Genomic DNA, 12,927 nt, shown 5'->3' with positions numbered 1-12,927 from the left:
TACGACAGTAAATCATCGGCATCATAACACAGATAATCAAACACATTCATGCAGTTCGCAGTCATTTTTATAAACGGTGATTATAAAAGAGCAGCAGCTATTAGCTCCATTAGCTGCTATTTAAAAAACAGCAGATCTCCAGTGTGTGTTGATCTTGCTGACCCCGCCCCCAGCGCCTGACGCAAGCGGCTCTTTGGTGCTACTTAAGAACCACTCCTCCTGGCTCGGAGCCGGTGCTTTGGCTGTGGAAACACACAGAGCCGATTTGAAACTACGCTCTGGCTCCGAATTAGCACCAGCACTGCCTTGGTGGAAAAGGGGTATGAGAGGGTGATGGAGGGTCACGGGCCAGGGTTAGGGTTAGAGGTCAGGGGTCAGGGTTAGGTTTAGGGTCAGGGTGACTCACTGTTGATGATGGCGATGTCTCGCCCCCTGTAGTGCTCTGAGAGGGTGATGGAGGGTCAGGGTTAGGTGTCAGGGTTAGGGTCAGGGGTCAGGGTGACTCACTATTGATGATGGCGATGTCTCAGCCCCTGTAGTGCTCTGAGAGGGTGATGGAGGGTCAGGGTTAGGTGTCAGGGTTAGGGTCAGGGGTCAGGGTTAGGTTTAGGGTAAGGGTGACTCACTGTTGATGATGGCGATGTCTCTGCCCCTGTAGTGCTCTGAGAGGGTGATGGAGGGTCAGGGTTAGGTGTCAGGGGTCAGGGTTAGGTTTAGGGTCAGGGGTCAGGGTGACTCACTGTTGATGATGGCGATGTCTCGGCCCCTGTAGTGCTCTGAGAGGGTGATGGAGGTCAGGGTTAGGTGTCAGGGTTAGGGTCAGGGTGACTCACTGTTGATGATGGCGATGTCTCGGCCCCTGTAGTGCTCTGAGAGGGTGATGGAGGGTCAGGGTTAGGGGTCAGGGTTAGGGTCAGGGTGACTCACAATTGATGATGGCGATGTCTCGGCCCCTGTAGTGCTCTGAGAGGGTGATGGAGGGTCAGGGTTAGGTGTCAGGGGTCAGGGTTAGGTTTAGGGTCAGGGGTCAGGGTGACTCACTGTTGATGATGGCGATGTCTCGGCCCCTGTAGTGCTCTGAGAGGGTGATGGAGGGTCAGGGTTAGGGGTCAGGGTTAGGGTCAGGGTGACTCACAATTGATGATGGCGATGTCTCGGCCCCTGTAGTGCTTTGAGAGGGTGATGGAGGGTCAGGGTTAGGTGTCAGGGTTAGGGTCAGGGTGACTCACTGTTGATGATGGCGATGTCTCGGCCCCTGTAGTGCTCTGAGAGGGGGATGGAGGGTCAGGGTTAGGTGTCAGGGTTAGGGTCAGGGGTCAGGGTGACTCACTATTGAGGATGGCGATGTCTCGGCCCCTGTAGTGCTCTGAGAGGGTGATGGAGGGTCAGGGTTAGGTGTCAGGGTCAGGGGTCAGGGTTAGGTTTAGGGTCAGGGGTCAGGGTGACTGAACTGTTGATGATGGCGATGTCTTGGTCCCTGTAGTGCTCTGAGAGGGTGATGGAGGGTCAGGGTTAGGTGTCGGGTTAGGGTCAGGGGTCAGGGTGACTCACTATTGATGATGGCGATGTCTCTGCCCCTGTAGTGCTCTGAGAGGGTGATGGAGGGTCAGGGTTAGGTGTCAGGGTTAGGGTCAGGGGTCAGGGTTAGGTTTAGGGTCAGGGTGACTCACTGTTGATGATGGCGATGTCTCTGCCCCTGTAGTGCTCTGAGAGGGTGATGGAGGGTCAGGGTTAGGGGTCAGGGTTAGGGTCAAGGTGACTCACAATTGATGATGGCGATGTCTCGGCCCCTGTAGTGCTCTGAGAGGGTGATGGAGGGTCAGGGTTAGGTGTCAGGGTTAGGGTCAGGGTGACTCACTGTTGATGATGGCGATGTCTCGGCCCCTGTAGTGCTCTGAGAGGGTGATGGAGGGTCAGGGTTAGGTGTCAGGGTTAGGGTCAGGGTGACTCACTGTTGATGATGGCGATGTCTCGGCCCCTGTAGTGCTCTGAGAGGGGGATGGAGGGTCAGGGTTAGGTGTCAGGGTTAGGGTCAGGGGTCAGGGTGACTCACTATTGATGATGGCGATGTCTCGGCCCCTGTAGTGCTCTGAGAGGGTGATGGAGGGTCAGGGTTAGGTGTCAGGGTTAGGGTCAGGGTGACTCACTGTTGATGATGGCGATGTCTCGGCCCCTGTAGTGCTCTGAGAGGGGGATGGAGGGTCAGGGTTAGGTGTCAGGGTTAGGGTCAGGGGTCAGGGTGACTCACTATTGAGGATGGCGATGTCTCGGCCCCTGTAGTGCTCTGAGAGGGTGATGGAGGGTCAGGGTTAGGTGTCAGGGTCAGGGGTCAGGGTTAGGTTTAGGGTCAGGGGTCAGGGTGACTCACTGTTGATGATGGCGATGTCTCGGCCCCTGTAGTGCTCTGAGAGGGTGATGGAGGGTCAGGGTTGGGTGTCAGGGTTAGGGGTCAGGGTTAGGGTCAGGGGTCAGGGTGACTCACTGTTGATGATGGCGATGTCTCAGCCCCTGTAGTGCTCTGAGAGGGTGATGGAATGTCAGGGTTAGGGTCAGGGGTCAGGGTGACTCACTATTGATGATGGCGATGTCTCGGCCCCTCTAGTGCTCTGAGAGGGTGATGGAGTGTCAGGGTTAGGTGTCAGGGTTAGGGTCAGGGGTCAGGGTGACTCACTATTGATGATGGCGATGTCTCGGCCCCTGTAGTGCTCTGAGAGGGTGATGGATGACCCTTGTCCAGAGGCCACGATCCTCACGGTCCGGCTGGTGTCTCCGCAGTCCAGGTGAGGGTTAGGGCCGAGCTCAGAGCCGTGGAAGGCCAGAGAGTCGGGGAAGCGGAAGGAGTCTCGAGAGCGGTCTCTGCAGTAAGACTTATACCACCACTGGACCACCGGAGTCTGGGTGGAGACGCTGGAGTACTGACACGGCAGCACCACCGACTGGAAGAGCAGAGCGAAGCGGCGGCCATCACGAGCTGAGACCTGCACAGCCTCACCGCAGGACACCACTGAGGAGAGAGAGAGAGAGAGAGAGAGAGAGAGAGAGAGAGAGAGAGAGAGAGAGAGAGAGAGAGAGAGAGAGAGAGAGAGAGAGAGAGAGAGACACTTTGGTAAACAGTCCAGCAACTTGTAATAAGCAAACTAACCCTAACCCACACTCATTACATCCTGCCCTAACATTTTTTTCTTGTTTCCCAGATAGCTAGCTTTGCAGTCCTTTTCCTTTGAACAGAATACCTAGGACCGTAAATAAATAATTTAAAGGTAAAACCTTCACCCAAAGATAGGAACCGGTCCCTTAAAAGGGAAAAAAATATCCCCTAAACGTCAACGCTGCACAAATAAATGAACACATGATTCGACCTCGGAACAAAAAGGACAGCCAACCCCAACGCTAGGATTAAGATGCACCCCATGTCTGGCAGCTCCATGAACTATTCTCCACTGGAGGCTTATTGATTGGCCATTTATACAGGGATCGCCAGCAGCCTCTAGGGGAGGAGTCAAGTCCAAGAAAGTCCATCCATTTCGCTGACGTAACACCAGTCAATGAACTGGCATTGGACACTTCGACACATATCAAAAGCTCAAGGGAAAGTTGATTTGTCAATTCATCACCCCTTTAAACACATGGGAACGAATGTACAAGAGAGGAAAGTAGTGAGTAGAGCAGGAGTCCACAAAGGGTCAAGCAGCCCTTTGCTTCTCTCATGTTGAGTCTGTGGAAGCACTCCATCAAACTCTTAACCTATAAAGAATGCTGGGTTAAAAACAACTCAAGTTTGGGTTGAAAATAGACAAACCCAGAGATTGGGTCGTTTCAATGGGTCCATTCACTGTGGGTTCAACTAACCCAATTTCTGGGTTTGTCCATTTCCAACCCAAACTTGAACGAGCATTTTTCAGAGTGTGACTCCAACTCCAAAACCAAAGTCCACCTCTTCCAAACCCTAAGCCTGCCAGTTCTCCTATATGGATCAGAAACATGGATGCTACCTAAATTGGCCAAACTTGAGGTCCTTTAGTTGTGCGGCCTAATTCTGATCTACCAGATCAGACTCTTGTAACTGCATAAGAAACAAATGTCTATCAAGTCCCATTCCGCCTACCCTCTGAAAAAGGGCTATCGCAGCGTCCATCCAAGCAAGTTTGCTGCTGTATAAGAGTCTTTGAGCTGTTTGCAAACGAAAAGCCCTTATTCTTGCCGTAATGTCCACCAGACCATGTCCGCCTTCCTGTGTGGGAAGATGCAGCACAGCAGATCGGACCCAGTGGTCTCCAGACCAGAAGAAAGTCACTAAGTATCTTTGAATCATTTGGATTAGACCTGCCGGTGGTTGCAGCACATTGAATTTGTGCCATAAGGTTGATGCCACCAAATTGTTGGCTACCAGAACTCTTCCCCTGGGTTAGGCTTAGGGTTAGGCTTAGGTGCATACGTTGTCCTCTATTCCCTCCCAGTTTAGTTTTTGAAAACCATTAGATCCCAAATAAATGCCTAGTATCTTAAGCCCTTCTGATTTCCATTGGAGATTTCCAGGCAATTGTGGAAGGATCTCTGAGAAGTTATGACCTACCCAGAGGGCTTCGCTTTTCTCCCAAATCACCTTCGGCTGAGGAAGCCTTCTCATAAACACAAAGTATGCCAGACAAAGAATTAAAGGGGGGGTGAAACACTCAGTTTCAATCAATCTCTAGAGTACCTCTAGAGTAGTATTGCATCCTTCATATCTCCGAAAAGTCTTTAGTTTTATCATATTTATAAAAGAAATATAGGCTGTACCGAGTCTTTCCGGAAAAAACCGAGCGCCTGGAGGCGTATCGTGTGGGCGGAGCTAAAGAATGACAAGCGCGCAAAGCGGTGACGTCCTCAAGCGTGGAGAAACCCATCTATCTCAGCTAATACAGATAATGATCCACAATCAAATCTGAGGGAGAAATAAATTGAACAGGAGAAACGGCAACAGCAGGACGTCCGTCTCTGTGGTATGGACTGTATTTAGGGGCCTTTGTGTGCAGTTTATGAGGACATGATTCGGTTTATGGACTATTGTATGTGACTAGACCTTAGAGGTAGCAAGCAAAACGGTTTTGCACGTCAGAGTCAGAATAGTGTAACGTTATACAGAACAACAATGGAGTCCGTTAGCGCATTTGAATGACGAAGCACGCGATCGTATCGTTTACTGATGTTTACTCATGCGACGGTAGCCAATAGCAGAGACATTTGAAGTTGATTTACTCACCGGCATCTTCCAAAGCAGGACCGCTCTGTCAAAAACACACTTCTTTGGTATGATTTGGTGAAGTCCTGTGACAGCAGTGACCGTGGAAATCCACTTTGCGACGCGACTGAAGCGATGCCTTGAAGCTTCCCGTCATTTCTGCGTTCAAATCGGTTCAAATGCAGCGCTGCCTTCCCGGAATGCTGTGCTGAAGCGTTGAAGTCGCTCGACGTCACCCAGAGGAATAAAGTGGAGCGCGGCGCGACATAAGTGTTCACGGACGACTGGATCTGCACCTGAGAGAGTGTTTACAGCGTGCATTTCCTCTCTCTCCCTCTAGTCACGCGCGCGCGCACCCTACCGGGAGAAGAGCCCGTACGGCCCATACAAGGACCTTCCGCTCTATTTAACGTCAAGTCTCACAAGTGCAAGCCGAAACTTGTGAGAAACCGGAAGGAGTATTTTTAACACAGAAATACTCCATCAAACGTCCAACATTAGTTTTTGAAACTTTGTCTATGTTTAGGATGGGAATCCAAGTCTTTAAAGGTGTAAAAAGCTCAGTATGCATGAAACAGCATTTCACCCCCCCTTTAACATCTTGTTCATTATTAACAAACAAAGTGATATCATCTGCATCTTAAAACTATTCTTGAGTTATAAATACCAGGTGAGACAAAACCAGACATTTTTCCTGCAATTTAGAGAGTAAAGGTTCAATTGCGATGCTGTTCAGTTGCCCTGATAATGGGCACCCTTGTCTTATGCCCCTCGTTACATTAATGGGACGACTCAGGCCCCGTCCACACGGAGACGCGTTTAGCTGTGCACGTACACATGTCGTACCGTATCAGCGTTTCGTCCGCACGGATCCGGAGTTTAGGAAGCATGAATCTGATATTTTCTGAAACCGGGTCCCAGAGCGGATAAATCTGAAAACGACAATCTTCCGTTTTCGTGTGTGCATGTGCGGTGATGTGTCATCGATGTCATCACTACGTCCAGCACGGTGAAGAGTTAAGGGATAAAGCTCCGGCACTGGGCATGAGCTCATCAATATCGCCTCATTTAATGACCGTATCCGCAGTACTGTAAGGGTGTGTTACGGGCCGGGGTCGGTGTAGGCGTTAATAAAACACATCCGATAAGTTGTGAGATTTTGCCCCACCTCTGACCACTGCTGTACCCCGTCTAGCCACAACTCTTCTTCTCCGTTTTTAGTGTATTTCTGTGGCAGAATTACAGCGCCACACACTGGCCTGGCATGTATACTTTCGTTTTGAGTTGGTTTCGGTTATCTCGTGTGGACGCAGATATTTCTTGAAACGAGGGGAAAAAAAGATCGGCTTGGGAAAGCTCTGGCTTCGTGTGGACGGGGCCTCAGTCCAACTCCCACCTTGACAATACAGGAGGCACCAGCATACAAAAGTTTCACCAAAAGTGTCCAAAACCTTAAAAAGGTAGTTGTGATCAACTCGATCAAACGCCTTTTCTTGATCCAGGGAGATTAAACCAATTTTTGTTTTAAAAACTCTACTTTTTAAGCCTATTTGCGAAGCATTTACATACAATTTTATATTCAGTAGTCAGTAGTGCAACTGGTCTCCAGTTCTTCAAAAGAGACAAATCCCCTTTTTAGGCAACAATGACAAAACCGCGCGTTGGCAGGACACAGGCAGCAAGCCATCTTCACAGAAAAAACATCACAAAGTTCCTGTCCAATACAATGCCAAAAATGTTTATAACATTCAGGTGGAACCCATCAATGGCTGGGGATCCTCCTGAGTTCAGTTGGCCCACCGCGGCAGTTAGCTCTTGATAGGATATATCTGTATATCTGTATCCAAAGCAGCCTTTGAGTCAAAGTCTATTTGGGGCAATCCTTGAAAAAGTTGGGCGGAGCAATGTTCAGCAGTATAAAGGTTTGAATAAAAATCCACTGCATGACGCCGCATTTCTCTAGCATCACACGTCATCTTCACATTCGTCAGGAAGCCATTTGCTTATGCTTTGCCATTTTACGCTCCAAATTAAAATAAAATGCACTTGGAGCAGCTATATCTGCCACAGAAACGAAGCGAGACCTTCTCTTTTACCCGCTCATTTAAATAAGATCCCAACTCCATTTTTTCCTCTGTAGTTTTCTACTGAGCATGGGATCATATCTGTTGATTAGTTCAGCTTCTATAGATGAGATCTCATGTTCAACGGACTCAGTTAGTAGTGTATTGCAGACAGAACGTTTTTATATAGACGTTTCCTTTATCCCACCACTGCCTTATATTTTCAAAACTACTTTTTTCACTTTTCAACTCTTGCCCAAAAATTTAAATATACCGACGAAATTCCTTATCTTGGAGCAGTCTAATATTAAAATGCCAAAAGGATGATTTTGAACTCTGAGATTTGGTTATTACAACCAGAACCAAGCTGTGGTCTGTAAACCCATTGGGATGGTAGAACTGAAAAGAAAATTGCCACTTCTGCGATCACATTTATTTTTGAGAATCTAAAATCAGGTTAACTTGTCTCCTAAAAGACGTTTTAGCGCCGGAGTTTACACCCTAAAGAAACCACTTTGAAAGGGCTAGCCATTTTTCCGAATCGGATTAGCTCCCGCTCTAGCGCTTCATCGGTTATGAACGGAGGTACATTCGAGATCGTAATTTTAGATGAAGCCGCATAGAGTGGAGTAACTCACACTAAATCATCATTTACAATCAGGACAATTTCAGTGAAGTGATTCTCCAGATGCTGCGCTTTCAGACAGCTTTGTTCATGCGAGAGGCCGATGGGATATCCTCATGACCACCGGCCTCCCCATTCGCATCCTCCACCAACATCAGCAGGTCCACACCTGAAACCCTTGCGTAAGGACAACGCCTCGGCCTGAGACGCCATCCCTCCGCTCTCAACTCACTTCAACACAGCAATAAATCAGCAATATAAACTCACCGGACCATGCAGAGCAAAGGATGAACTGGAAATATCATAAAGGAAAACAAGTTTAAGTGAAAACCCCCAACACTCACACACACACACGTGCAAACTGCCAGAATGCCCAGAGAAAGAGAGACATGAGCACACACACACACACACACACACACACACACACACACACACACACACACACACACACACACACACACACACACACACACACACACACACACACACACACACACACACACACACACACACACTGCCCCTAAACCTGCCCATCACAGGAAACATTCTGCATTTTTACTTTCTCATAAAAACTCCTCCTGTGTGATTTATAAGCCTTTTGAAAAGTGGGGACCGCTGGCTGGTGATCTCAGGTTTAACTCTCCTTATGGGGACATTTGGATGTAACAATGTCATATAAACTAGGGCACACACACACACACACACACACACACACAGCAGTCAAACGACATTCACGGCCACTTTATCAGCAGACAAAAATATTCTATGAACAAGATGAACATGTGAAAATAGATAATGAAACAAGAAACAAAAACATTCCATATGCTGCCCACACACACACACACACACACACACACACACACACGTTTCCTCTGAGCTTCTGAATATCTGCTATTAATCTAGTCAGTCAACAGAAGAGCGTCTCAGATTGTGGTGGGTTTATAAACAAACACACACCCAGAAACAGCTGTTTATATATGACCTGTGTGAGACACACACACACACAGAGAGAGAGTGAGTGAGTGAGTGAGTGAGTGAGTGAGTGAGTGTGTGTGTGTGTGTGTGTGTGTGTGTGTGTGTGTGTGTGTGTGTGTGTGTGTGTGTGTGTGTGTGTGTGTGTGTGTGTGTGTGTGTGTGTGTGTGTGTGTGTGTATGTGTGTGTGTGTGTGATTCAGTGATGATCTTCAGGAGCTGAGAGAGTTAAAGCTGTTACAGTGGCTGTTTGATTACCATGGTAACGGTGTAAAACTGCTTACAAAGCAGTTACGCCTCAGTGTGTGTGTGTGTGTGTGTGTGTGTGTGTGGAGGTTAACTGGTGTAATGATGAGGGTGATGTTTAACCAAAGCCTCTGTAATCAGAGCTGAGCTGCTTCACCCATCACGACCAGCTGTGTGTGTGTGTGTGTGTGTGTGTGTGTGTGTGTGTGTGTGTGTGTGTGTGTGTGTGTGTGTGTGTGTGTGTGTGTGTACCTCTAACACTCTCAGCTCCTGAAGATCCTCACTGAAGGCTGGCTCCTGTGAGACTTTAAAACTCAATCACTGCCACACACTGACTGACTTACCAAACAATCCCTGAATTAAAGATCAGCTGCCAAGAGCAGTGGGTGGAGGAGTTAGTGGAGTGGGTGGAGGAGTGAGGAGTTAGTGGAGTGGGTGGAGGAGTGAGGAGTTAGTGGAGTGGGTGGAGGAGTGAGGAGTTAGTGGAGTGGGTGGATGAGTGAGGAGTTAGTGGAGTGGGTGGAGGAGTGAGGAGTTAGTGGAGTGGGTGGAGGAGTGAGGAGTTAGTGGAGTGGGTGGATGAGTGAGGAGTTAGTGGAGTGGGTGGAGGAGTGAGGAGTTAGTGGAGTGGGTGGAGGAGTGAGGAGTTAGTGGAGTGGGTGGATGAGTGAGGAGTTAGTGGAGTGGGTGGAGGAGTTAGTGGAGTGGGTGGAGGAGTTAGTGGAGGTGGTGTAGTTAGTGGAGTTGGTGGTGTAAGTACAGGGGGTGGAGTTAGTGGAGTTGGTGGTGGAGTTAGTAGAGGTGGTGGAGTTAGTGGGGTTGGTGGTGTAGTTAGTAGAGGTGGTGTAGTTAGTGGAATTGGTGGTGGAGTTAGTAGAGGTGGTGGAGTTAGTGGAATTGGTGGTGGAGTTAGTAGAGGTGGTGGAGTTAGTGGAATTTGTGGTGTAGTTAGTAGAGGTGGTGGAGTCATTGGAGGTGGTGGAGTTAGTAGAGCTGGTGTAGTTAGTAGAGGTGTAGTTAGTGGGGTCGGTGGTGTAGTTATTAGAGGTGGTGGAGTTATTAGAGATGGTGGACTCATAAGAGGTGTAGTTATTAGAGGTGGTGGAGTCATAAGAGGTGTAGCTATTAGAGGTGGTGTAGTTATTAAAGGTGGTGGAGTCATAAGAGGTGTAGTTATTAGAGGTGGTGTAGTTATTAGAGGTGGTGGAGTCATAAGAGGTGTAGTTATTAGAGGTGATATAGTTATTAGAGGTGGTGGAGTCATAAGAGGTGTAGTTATTAGAGGTGGTGTAGTTATTAGAGGTGGTGGAGTCATAAGAGGTGTAGTTATTAGAGGTGGTGGAGTCATAAGAGGTGCAGTTATTAGAGGTGGTGTAGTTATTAGAGGTGGTGGAGTCATAAGAGGTGTAGTTATTAGAGGTGGTGGAGTTATTAGAGGTGGTGGAGTCATACGAGGTGGTGTAGTTATTAGAGGTGGTGGAGTCATAAGAGGTGGAGTTATTAGAGGTGGTGGAGTCATAAGAGGTGTAGTTATTAGAGGTGGTGGAGTTATTAGAGGTGGTGGAGGCATAAGAGGTGGAGTTATTAGAGGCGGTGGAGTTATTAGAGGTGGTGGAGTCATAAGAGGTGTAGTTATAAGAGGTGGTGTAGTTAGAAGAGGTGTTAGTGGGGTTAGTGGAGTTGGTGGTGTAGTTAGAAGAGGTGTTAGTGGGGTTAGTGGAGTTGGTGGTGTAGTTAATAGAGTTAGTGGAGTTGGTGGTGTAGTTAGAAGAGGTGTTAGTGGGGTTAGTGGAGTTGGTGGTGTAGTTAGTAGAGTTAGTGGAGTTGGTGGTGTAGTTAGTAGAGTTAGTGGAGTTGGTGGTGTAGTTAGTAGAGTTAGTGGAGTTGGTGGTGTAGTCATTAGAGGTGTAGTTAGTAGAGTTAGTGGAGTTGGTGGTGTAGTTAGTAGAGTTAGTGCAGTTATTATGTAAACAGTGAAGAGAGAGACCCTGCGCGGCTCAGAACGCGACGCACCTGTGAACGCCACGGCAGAAATCCAGCATCGCGCGAGGGAAATCCTCCTCAACCGCTCCGTGCCGTGACGCGTCGCGGGATCGCCGCCGTGTTCTCCGCGCGCTTTCCGCGTCATCCTCCGTCCGTCCGTCCGTATGCGCTGCGTCTCGCGAGTAACGGGTCTGAGGGAACGGGCGCGCGCGCAGCCCACAAACGCGCGTTACCGGGGACTGAAGAGGAGGGGCTCTTTCTTTACAAACGACACACACACACACACACACACACACACACACACACACACACACACACACACACACACACACACACACACACACACACACACACACACAGTGAAGTGTGAAGCATTGGGGATCAGTTCGCCCTCTGGCGTTCTCATCGGTGTGGTGCAAACCGGGGCATGTTGACACACACACACACACACACACACGTTTGTTTTTGTGACAATGGGGACATTCCATAGGCGTAATGGTTTTTATACTGTACAAACCGTATTTTCTATCCCCTTACACTGCATCGTAAACACAATGGCTCAAGAACTGCGCAAAGTTTCTGGACAAAGTGTAATAAGACTGTCCAAACCAGCTGGGTCTCCAATCTGAATGATCCTAATATAAACTGTCTTCACAGTGTTCTGAGGGAACACCCGAATACTCCAGACAGTGAAGTCATTAATGAACTTTCTAAAAACGTTCTGATTCTAGAAGTGGGCTGTTGTTTTGATGCTTTCATGGACTTGTGTTTTCCTGAGGAAATGCTAAAATACCAACCGTTAGCAAACGCCATGGCAGTGTGTGGCTACAGGACCAAACGCATCGTCCTTATTTTGGGGAGTTTAGGACATGAGCACAGACTGTGTGTCAGAGGCTTGCAGATTGCTGGACTGAGTAAGAAGAGCTCTAAGCAAACAGCCAGATGTTGATCTGTGTCAGCGATCATCGGCAGTCTGCGTGTTTGGAGAAGACGATCGCCTTTATCCATAACCTGCTGATTAATGCGTGTGTGACTGTCTGCCCTTTATCCATAACCTGCTGATTAATGCGGTCGTGACTGTCTGCAGCGTCTGTATTGTCAGGATAAACATGAGAAGCTCTTTGTGAATATTTGGATGCTGTGTTGTTTTAATCAGTATTTGTCATTCCAAATAAAATAGTTAAATGTTTTGTCTATTGATTAAACACTGGGGTCATATGGAGTATATTCCAGTCGTGAATGTAAGTCACTTGTTTAAAATATGATTAGATCTGTGTTCAAAACAAGAAGAGTATACAGTCAGGAAGCCTGATTAATGTGTTACTGATTTATTTATTTATTGGATTAGATGAGTCGGTGGGCGGGGCTACTGGATTAGATGAGTCGGTGGGCGGGGCTACTGGATTAGATGAGTCGGTGGGTGGGGCTACTGGATTAGATGAGTCGGTGGGCGGGGCTACTGGATTAGATGAGTTGGTGGGTGGGGCTACTGGATTAGATGAGTCGGTGGGTGGGGCTTCTGGATTAGATGAGTCGGTGGGCGGGGCTACTGAATTAGATGAGTCGGTGGGCGGGGCTACTGGATTAGATGAGTCGGTGGGCGGGTCTACTAGATTAGATGAGTCGGTGGGTGGGGCTTCTGGATTAGATGAGTCGGTGGGCGGGGCTACTGGATTAGATGAGTCGGTGGGTGGGGCTACTGGATTAGATGAGTCGGTGGGCGGGGCTACTGAATTAGATGAGTCGGTGGGCGGGGCTACTGGATTAGATGAGTCGGTGGGCGGGTCTACTGGATTAGATGAGTCGGAGGGCGGGGC

General features: G+C 48.5%; 2 protein-coding genes across 5 annotated transcripts in view; both read right to left on the bottom strand.

Moving 5' to 3' along the window:
- Nucleotides 1–11,381, bottom strand: part of LOC137073652 (immunoglobulin-like domain-containing receptor 2) — a 46,831-nt gene extending 35,450 nt beyond the window's left edge. For 2 of the 4 annotated variants that reach the window (XM_067442353.1, XM_067442354.1), the window contains exons 1-2: nt 11,141–11,379; nt 2,672–3,004 (exon numbers count right to left, since the gene is read on the bottom strand). In XM_067442353.1, coding sequence (XP_067298454.1) covers nt 2,672–3,004; nt 11,141–11,255 — 448 coding nt within the window. In that variant the 5' untranslated portion in view covers nt 11,256–11,379. Of the gene's footprint in view, nt 1–2,671; nt 3,005–11,140 lie in introns of all 4 variants that reach the window. The other 2 variants (XM_067442355.1, XM_067442352.1) reach the window with 2 other exon arrangements.
- On the bottom strand, nt 9,728–11,073 carry LOC137073687 (probable serine/threonine-protein kinase clkA; the record flags this gene model as incomplete). The annotated part of the gene is made up of 1 exon (XM_067442394.1): nt 9,728–11,073. A coding segment is annotated over one exon (1,299 nt), but the record flags the coding sequence as incomplete, so codon positions are not given.
- Nucleotides 11,382–12,927: the final 1,546 nt, after the last annotated feature.

Source organism: Pseudorasbora parva, chromosome 4, assembly GCF_024679245.1.
Source record: "Pseudorasbora parva isolate DD20220531a chromosome 4, ASM2467924v1, whole genome shotgun sequence".
Lineage (NCBI taxonomy): Eukaryota > Metazoa > Chordata > Actinopteri > Cypriniformes > Gobionidae > Pseudorasbora > Pseudorasbora parva.
Note: the sequence above shows the minus strand (reverse complement) of the source record. Positions and strands in the feature narration are given on the sequence as shown.